Source organism: Pteropus vampyrus, unplaced genomic scaffold (genome assembly GCF_000151845.1).
Source record: "Pteropus vampyrus isolate Shadow unplaced genomic scaffold, Pvam_2.0 Scaffold545, whole genome shotgun sequence".
Taxonomy (NCBI): domain Eukaryota; kingdom Metazoa; phylum Chordata; class Mammalia; order Chiroptera; family Pteropodidae; genus Pteropus; species Pteropus vampyrus.
In genome coordinates this window covers 516,933-527,302 of record NW_011889326.1, presented here as the reverse complement: position 1 = coordinate 527,302, position 10,370 = coordinate 516,933, and the positions used below count along the sequence as shown (strand labels likewise).

The 10,370-nt window shown below is 30.5% G+C and overlaps 1 protein-coding gene across 2 annotated transcripts in view; it reads right to left on the bottom strand.

Moving 5' to 3' along the window:
- Positions 1–465: 465 nt before the first annotated feature.
- Positions 466–10,370, bottom strand: part of USP15 (ubiquitin specific peptidase 15) — a 113,478-nt gene continuing 103,573 nt past the window's right edge. For both annotated transcript variants that reach the window (XM_011383839.2, XM_011383840.2), the window contains 2 exons: positions 4,138–4,226; positions 466–931 (listed from right to left, as the gene is read on the bottom strand). In XM_011383839.2, coding sequence (XP_011382141.1) covers positions 749–931; positions 4,138–4,226 — 272 coding nt within the window. In that variant the 3' untranslated portion in view covers positions 466–748. The remainder of the gene's footprint in view (positions 932–4,137; positions 4,227–10,370) is intronic.

Below are 10,370 nucleotides of genomic sequence, written 5' to 3'. Positions count from 1 at the left end.
TTTGAATGTCTAAGAAATAGATCCCAATAGCGGTTAAAAATGCTTATAGTTAACTAAAAAATGACTTTAGATGAAGTATGAAATCTAGAACCTGTTTCCACAGTAGTAGTAAGATGAACAAAATATTCTGGATTTTTAATGATACTACAAAAAGAAATAACTTTTTCAAGATTGTTTCTTGTATCATGATTTGGTTTTTTAATAGGCCCACATTGATTACCAGGGATAGCTGGAAAATCTGGTTTTCCAAGAATACTACTGCAGTATTTACGCCACATTAATACTGCAGCTAAATATCATAGTAGTATATATGGTAGTCTAATGCACATGAACTAGATTATCCAAAAACTAAGTTCAGCCATAGTTTTCTTGCAGTATTATTAGAGCAAAATAAATGACCAACACCCACAAATTTAACATTTGTCATCAATTAACTCACATCCAAAAAAATTAAAGAAAACATAATTCATCAAAACAGCAGCAAACTTAAAAGGGGTTTATTTGTGATTTCCTATATATATTTAGCTTGTAAATACAAGACTGTAAATGTATTAAGAGACAATTTCTGTTAAAGTTTTCATTGTGTTTCACTTCAAGTACTGCACAAGTTAAAATCTGATAAAGGATTTACATTCGGTTATCTGAAACTCCCCATCTCAGACTTTTGTTTAATGTGGTGGATAACTGTATCATGTCAATAGATACCACCAGCAGGAAAGTCTCTCTTTTATGGCTTCTAGGACTTTCATTAGTTAGTGTGCATACAGTTTTCGTTTTCTATATCATTGTCATTATCATTGCTATCTTCATCACTTTCTAATGGGATGCCTGTGGCAGCTGAAGCACCTTTAGTTTCTCGGTCAAGAGGAAAAAAGCCAGTTCCACTGAAAGTGTCTTGCCTCTGGTAGAAGAGTACATATGCTGCTTTGGACTGTTAAAACAAACAAAGGAAGTTAAAAAGGTCATGATTCTTAAAGATCACATTAAATATGAGGTTTTAGCTGGTAACCAATTTTATTGACAGGACATAAATCAAACAGAAAAACAACACACAGTAAAATGGAAGTTACTAACATTGATTAAATATGACTTCTATATATAAAGAAAGAATGGTTACTGGAATTAAAATTTTTATTCTCTTCTAAGTTGGACAGATAAATAAATGCAACTCTGTAACAGATTAACCTAGTTACTCTAATATGAAATAGAATTCTATGCCTTCTTCCCTCCTAGTTCTAAGGAAAAGATGAGCTTCTTTCTAATACTAACCACTTCATTCTATGTTTGCTGTAGAGTCCACCTGTTCCTACTGTCTGAAGGATATTGCTCCATCAATCATAGCTGTGTATTTTTAATGAGTCCTTACCTACTGGACTTTCCTGCATAAAAAGTCTTCCTTACAACCAGGCTGGAAGACAGTAGTCTAATAGTCATCATTCACTCTCATATACACTCCTCAATTCAATGTGACCTGTTGCTCCAACCATTCTAATGAAATGGCTTTCACTAGGGTCAATAACCTCCTATAAACAAATTAAATAAATGCCTTTTTTATTTCTTTTAGTCAATCTCTCCAGCATTTCATGCTTTATTGCTCTTCTTTCTTACATTCTTTTTTGGTTTCTGTGACACCACTTTTCCTTGGATCTTCTGTCTCTACAGTTTCTTCTGACTTTTCTGTGGACTCATTAAGTCCTGACCTTTGAAAAAATAATGTTCTGTCCTTAGCCAACTAGTCTTTCTCAACCTGTACCTTCCTTCTCACTAAGTGACTCATTCAAACCTATGGCTTCAAGTGCTACCTAACACTGACAACTCAAATTTATAACTGAAGCTAGTTCTCACCCCTGAATGCTAATTCTATTAAACCATCTACCTAATGAAAATTTCCACCTAGCTATTATATAGGTACTTCAAACATCAATAGCAAATTATCTTCCTATATTTCCTATCTTGATGAATTGTGAAGAGTCATCTTCAATTTTTCCTTCTTTGCACTTCTATATCTCCATTTATATCTAATCTTAATCAAGTTTGTTTAATTCTATCCAGTAAGAACCTCAAATCCATTATCCCCTTGTCTATATACTTAATAACACTACTTTAAACTTAGAAGCTCTTATTGCTTAAATTACATGACAGCCTCCTTTCTGCTGGAGGCAGAATTATGGCCTTTCTGCTTCTTTTCTTGGTGCCTTCCAAACTGACTTCTACAGTATTCTCAAACAGATGTTAACATAAAAATTTAATAATGTTCTTCTATTGCTTAACAATCATCCAGTGCTCCTCACAGCCTTTAATAAAAGGTCTAAACAATGAAGAATGCTATCATTGTTGATCTGAGTTCCAAATTTAGACAATTTCTTCCCCACGTCCTTGATAAGTCTTTTCTTTCAGTAATATCAAATTATCTGCTGTTCCTCTAAATGCTATGTTCTGTCATGCCTCAGTACTTTTGTAGGTACTGTTCTTTTTACGTAGAATACTTTGCTTCTTTTGTCTAATTTACTATTTGTACTTGCTATCTCAGATTAAACACCACTTTCTCTACGCAGTGGTCCTGTCTCCTTAAATCCCAAATCAGGTGAGACAGTTGCCCTTTTCTATGTAGCCAAGATATTTAAGTATTTATCATATATAATTGTTAATTTGCTCCTCTGTCATTATTACATTGTAAACCTCTTGAAATCAGAGATATCTGTTTTTAACCTTGTTTAGAATAGAGTCCTATATATAGAAGGTACTCAAATACTTGTTGACTAAATGAAGAATCATTATTGTAAGATGCAAGGTAATATCAAATTCATATATTGTATATAAACAAGATATACTGTTTATTTGAAGGTAAGATTAAGGCAGTGTTGTCAGAAAGATTTTGAAGGAGGATGTAGGCTATTTCAGGATATTTTTGTTGGGAAATTAAAGAGTAGAACAGAATTGAAAAGTGAGGGATATGACTTGAAATCAGAAGTCTATATATAAACTGGAAATGTAATTAACTTAGACATATACACATTGAATATTTAATATTCAAGTCCTTGTTATAGCTAGAGATAAGCAACAGTACATAATTTGTATGTATAATATATACTTATAGATAAAAATATCAAACAGCTAGAGAGAAATGATTCAAAATTTTGTATCTTTCCATCCAATGACAGATTAAAACTATGCCAATAATTGGGCTCAGACGTTTATTAGCTTATTAAGCTGAATGACATAAATTGAAGGATTTTAAAGTATTATAAACTAAAACAAAAGCTTATCTCTGCCCTCAAGGAATATGTAATTTAAACTGGGCAATAAAGCAGTTAGTATTCCCCACATCAAGAAAAAACCTCAGTACAGGAAATATCACACGAACAAAATTTCTATTTCTCACTCTTTGTAATATTGTGATCAATAAGTAAAATTTATGGAAATGCAAAATTTATAGAGAAATAAACACTTATCTAGCAAGCCTTAGCTTTCTTCTTAGGATATACTAGTCATCTTTTCATTAATCAATATCTGATAATAAAAATCTGCCCTGATGGAAAAGCAAAACAAATACCAGTACTTTAGCTCCAGGTGTGACTGATAAACTGATACGTGTAAATAGATCTAACTTCCTCTTTTTTCTACTACTTAGAAAATATCAAAGCAACAAATACGTAGGGTTAATTTTTAAAAAATCTATGATTTTGTTTTATCTAATTATATAAATTTGAGTTTAAGTATTTAACTGTCATAAAGGGTAAAATTTTACTTTAAAAATCACATGTATGGTAAGGCTCTTGAGGGATATTTTTTCTTCCCATTTTAGCATTCTGACTTTAAGCAGTCAATGTCTAGAAATGTTGAAGCCTATTTTACAGAAAAAAAATTTTTTTATTAGAATAGTAACTTATTATTGTCCTTAAAAAACTCCAGTTTTCATGTTGAAAACTACCAGAAAAATTTTCACGTTGCAATTTATTCCACTGTTAGTGGGTAAATTTGAAGACAAATTTGCAGTTAGGGAATGATTTTACACTTCTTTAAATCAGAGCAAGTCTCTCTTAGCTATCAGAATTGCTAGAATATAGATTACAATGTCCTTTGGGCCTCCTTTAAAACAGTGGGTTCCTTAATTATCAGAAAATAAAAGACACTTACCACAATCTGGTCTTCAGATGCAGTGGAGACACTACTGTCATCAAAATAGTACCATTTCCCATCATCTTTATTTTTTGCAAAAGCAGTATCTAATGAAAAAATATATTCACTTCGGTGAATGAAATATCTATGGTTTCCTGAGGAGAACCCTTAAAATTTAAAATCATCTATATGAGAAATACCTATTAAAATTACATGATAATGAAATTTAACTTCGAGTGGTGAACACACAATGCAATATACATATGACACGGCATTGAATTGTACACTTGAAACCTATATAATTTTATTAACCAATGCCACCCCAATAAACTTAATTAAAAAATTATGTGATAATCATTTATATAAGGTCTATCTATAACACATTCAACTGATTTCATTGATTAAAATGTTTTTAAAATAATTTCCTACAATCAACATGCTAAGATACTTTCATATAAGATGCAATTGTAACTTTTTTCATTCTAGGAACACAAAGAACAGATTTATTATTTTTTTAATTCACAGAATAACAATACTAATGACAATAAATGGTAATTAACATTTATCATGTAACAGGCACATTGTCATGCACTTTACATGCATTATTTCATAAAGAAGGCATTATCATTATTCTTACAATTTTAGAAATGGGGAAAGTGAGACATGAAGGGAAGTTTAATTTGTTCAACAATGTAGCTCTTAAGTAGCAGAATTAGGATTCAAACTCAGGTCTGTCTCTGACTCCAAAGCTTGAAACTCAACCATAATTTAAATTTTCTATGTCAAATATTTTTCCAACAATACTATCTCACTAATTTGTAGTCGTATTTGTACCAGAAGTACATTAAGTCTAACAAAAATACAGAGCAAGACAAAGGCAAAAAGCGATGAATCTGCATAATTAAAAAAAAAAGCCCCCTTTCCTATCCCATGCTTTGTACAAACTATCCAATAACTGAAGAACAGTTTCAAAATGTCCTCAAAACAATTACCTGCTGTCATAGCTTCTAAAAAGTGGCACTTTATAGGCCATGTCTTCTAAATAATTCTACACTTTGCAAAACGAATTTATTGTTCTCCTGGGGATCCCATTGTGGGCCATAAATTTGTCAATCTGAATTTATGACCACTGCATTCACAAATTAAAAGAAATACATTGTTAGACTGAATAAAAAGAGAAAACTCTAACAATAATATGGTTTGTAAGAGGCAGAACCAACAAAAAGGCACACAGTTTGCAAACTAAATGATATCAAAAGGAAGCTAGACTAACACTTCTAATTCTGAGAAAAATAAAAGGAAATAAAAGAATGTCAAATAGTGGTAAAAGGAACAAAAGAGAAAGAAGAGCTACCCACTGTAAACATAAATGCAACTAATAATGCAAAATAACTAATAAAACTGTTAGAACAAACAGATAAATCAATACTTCAGCTGGAGTTCTGACAAATTCCTCTCAGAAATAGAACATCAAAAATGACCAAAGATGGTAATAATATGAATACAACTGATAAGCTTAAACTATTAGATTTAGAATTCTATGTTTGAATAGAAAATATGTTTTTCAAGCACACAAACATTGAACAAACAGATTTATTAAGCCACATGGAAGCTTTAATAAACTCCCATGGGTAAATATAATATAGACAGTGCCCTGTTACAAAATAAAATTAAAATGAAGAGCTTTACAAATGCCATCTTTAGAAAAGTACGTAACTGAAAATATTACATTTCAAGTTTTATGGGATAAAGATAAAGCAGTATTTAGAGGGAAATTTAGAGCTTTTATTTTAGCCTTCAATGGGGGGTGGTGGTGGGGTGGGAAATAGAAAACAAAAAGCATTCAATCCAAAAAGTTGGGAAAAGAAAAAAATATGATTTTTAAAGAGCAAACCCAAGGCAACACAAAGAAAAATATAACAAAGAGAAGAAATCAGTGAGATACAATACATACATGTAATAACAGAAAGAAAAATTTAATAAAATAGAAAGCTAATTCTTTGGACAGATTAAAAAGACAGACCTCTAGTCTCACTCCAAAGTAATAACAATATAAAAAAAAATAAAGGCCTTTTCACTTACAAATTAAATTGTAACATCCTAAATAAAATTAGTTATCCAAATCCAATGGGGTACATTAAAAAACACTAAGTAGAATTTTCCAGGAATGCAAAGATGATTCAATAGAGTGTACACTGGTATAACTATCCTGGAGAGCCATCTGGCAGTACTTAAAATACTCATGACCCAGCAATCTCACTTCTGGGTATGCAGCTCAAAGAAATTCTCACAAAGGGGAACATAAACAATGATATTTATCAGTCTTACAGTGGTAGAAAGTTAAAGGGAATTTGAATGTCTACCATGAAGTGAGCAGAGAGATAAAATACAGTGGACAATGAGTAGTATTTAGAAGCAATGGACTAAATGGACATGTCTTAAGATATGTGGTAAGAGACAAAGGTAAGATTTCTACCATAATACCAATTATGTAACTTAATAATGATGCATGATTTATAAGAGCACATATGTTAAACACATTAGAAAGGGAAGAGAAAAGAGAATGGGGAGGACAGGAGCCCTGAATGGACAAGTAATTTTCTTGGGCTTTGAACTGAGGAGTATGAATAACTTAATCCTCTACTCCTGATGTCAAAAAAAAAAAAAAAAAGAAGTTCAAAAGCGGATTTACTTATTAATCAATATTTTTTGAACAACTGCTACATGTAAGACATAGCTCACATTTTCCCTTTAACTAGTAATAAATATCTTTAGGAAATAAGTCTGGAGTTATCAAATATCATGATTTTAGTAAAAAAGTAAACTGTCAACTTACAGTGTCCTCCTCCCATCCCTCCATAATGGTTGGAAACAGCAATCAAATTATAGCGGCAAGGACCTGCATTTGGATTAATCAGGAACTCTGACATATCCAAGTCACTGTTTGAAAAAAAGATCAAGTGAGTTTTATGTTTTCCCTAAATGCAATGAATTCTATTTCCTTCTGTTAGCGTTGTTTGACTCTTATATATACATAGATATAGTTATACATCTATCCATCTATCTCACTAAAGAAATTACTAATGGCCAAACAACTTTACAAAACATGTATATAGCCGAGATGTGAACGTTTTCGCAAAAATTTTCTCATGGGTTCAGAATTTAAAAACTCTCTGCTGATTGTTGCTATTCAGATGTTTTTATGCTAAGTACTAAATAGTCGTCACTATCTACTATCTGGGTCCTTTTTATTTTTTATATTTTTAAAGCCATTTTTAGGAATGATTTATTTAGGAAAGATTAAAAGGATAGTGAAAAACAACTTTCTTAAAAATTTTATAATAATTTAAATATATATTAAACCCCAACATTTATTCTACACTTTCTTGGTTTTGATAATCTATATATCCCAAAGGGGCAACATTCTTTGAAATGTAACCAGTTTATAATCTGTCATGCATGAAACTGGAATATAACCATTTTATAGCTTACCATTATTTCTGGTTATTCTTTTTTTTTTTTTTGTACTTGCCACATAAAAAAGCAATATTGATTCTAAACTTCTAATATGTCTCTAATAGAGTCAAGCTTATCATTAATTCTGCTTCTTGTACTTACATTGTCAATGTGATATATTCTTGAAAACTCTGATGGATTATAATTTTGTTAAAGAGAAAATTACCATTTTTTTGCTTCCATAATTGCAAAACATGTTCAATTTTAAATTTATAAACATGAGTTAGAATAAGCAATCCAAAGAATATTTTCAATATTACATCATTTATTTCCTTCTAAAAACCTCTGTATATACACCCACCTTCAGCATCTGTCTACTTATTAACTGTATCAAAGTAAATCTGGTGTATAAATATCATGAAATATAAAAGACTACTATCAGTTTTTTTTGGCAAATGGGAGAGTATCAAGTTCTTGCTGTAAAATATTGCGTGATAAAGTCCTTCCTGAACTATATAAATGAGAACATAATATTCCTTTTTGTTCTGAATTCTCAATTATGTTTCATGAAAGCTTTAAAAAAAAAAAGGACTACAAAGATGCTGGCTCCGGACAACTTTATACTTTTTTACAAATACTGTCATACTTTGGACAGTGCAATAAGAGAACTGAAGGATGACACGATAGAAATGATTACATTACTGTTTTATCTTTCTATATTACTTTAGTCTCTTTTTATAAGCATATTTAAGAATATCTGATGATTAACAATGAAATAATTCCTAGGAAAAACACAATTATTGAGTATCTTAGATTTATAAACAGGGCCAATGAATCTATAATAATGTAATACAGAATGAGTTTTATTCTACTTTTTAAAAAGAGTATATTTTCTCTTTGTTCCTTGAAAAAAAATCTCTAAATAGCAATAAAAATTGTTACCGATCCTTACAAATTGTTAGAACTATTCAAAAATACATTGAAAAACTGAAACTGGGCCCAAAGCTACCTAATGTTTAAAAGAAGTTAAGAGCTGTCCAATGTTTATGAAGTATAATCAGAACTTACTTGATAGGAAAATCAACTAAGGTATCCAACTTGTCTCTCATGTATCGACTATAAGAAAATCGCTTGAGATGTACCACGAGTACTGGAGGCAGAGACCATAAATCCAATTTCTTTGTTGCTTGCTGATGTTCTTTACAATTTGGACAATACCTAAAAATAAAGAGAAACATTTAAAGCTTGACAGAGGTAATTAAAAATATATATATATGAAAACTTTGAAAAGTTCTACATTTATTCAGTGAGCAGTTATTGTATCCTAATATGTACCACATTGACAGGAACTCTTATTTAATCTTCAATACATTTTCTAAATAGAGTTAACTACTATAAACTAATACGTAAATAAATATTCAAAGAAATGAAGAGGGCTAGATTATTTACATTTCTGCATGCTAAAAAGACATGGATGCATCACAAAACTGTGCTAAGATATAGGTATTAGAAAATCTCAAAAATTTCTGGGCTCTAATGGAATTAATAACACCACAAAACATATCATTATCATTTTCCTAAAACAGTTTTTCTCAAAATGGCTGCACAGCTAAAAATTCTTAAGAAAATGCAACTAAAATTAATTATTCATAGTAAAATGGCTATTATGGAAAATATAGTAATGAGATTAAATCTTAACATGATTATACTTTTAAGACATTTTCATCCCTCCTAATAGACTATTATCATATAAATACTTATTATTTAAAATATCGAAGGGAATTTAGTTATCACTTTTTTAACCTTATGCAGCACATACCTCAGTAAAACTCCTTAAGAAAAAATTAGAAACAATCATTTAACTTTGTTTCTTACCAGGGATCTTCAGCACCTAGCTTTTCTTTTGTTGTAAAAAGCTCAATGCAATCTTTTAATTTCACAAAGGGTTTTTTAGGAGGTTTATATTCCACACTTTCATGTTTTTCAAAATCCTAAAGAGAAGTATTTCTTGAGTTAAGAGAACAAATGAAACAAAACTCATTTTAGTGATACCATCTTACTATGAATAGTAATGAAAAACTCCTAAACTTTCTCTAAAGAATCGTAAGGCTTATTTCCATTGAGATTTATACCACACTTCTAAATAACTCCTGTATACACACCTATAAACAACTAAAAAACGGAAACAGAAAGCATGTTCAAAACCAACAAACCTTTTCTTTTCTAGTACATAACCAATTGTCTGACAGAATAAACATTTGGTAGCAGCAAAATTGTGTAACAAACAGTGTGATCAAAAGATAAAGCAGCAATGAGTAATGACTTACCTCAGCGGCATTTTCATCAAAATATCTTTTTTTCAAGTCAGGATCCCAATCCAAGGCAAGAAAAGATCTTTCTAAGGTGGGAAACATATTTTTTCTTTAAAATTTAATATGCTTTAGTGTTAAAATTAATGTATTTTAATATTAAGATTTATGCCAGAATAATTAGCAATCTCTATTTTTACTAGGTGCTCAAAGCAAACTGCTGTTTCCAAGCCATTAAAATATTTTTAGGAGTTAAAAAACAAAAACAGAAACAAAACTTAAGCATAAGTTGAACCTCCATTTAATAAACATTGACATGTGTTTTATTATACTTTAAGATTTTAGATAGATTAAGTAAATGTTATTTTTCATGTGTTGAATTTTGTGGTTTTCACCAAAAAAACTCCAAAAACATGTTTTGCTCAAGTTTAGTGTTCAAGCCGTTTTCACAAATACTTACCATCTAGCCTAAGCTGCCTATCATCA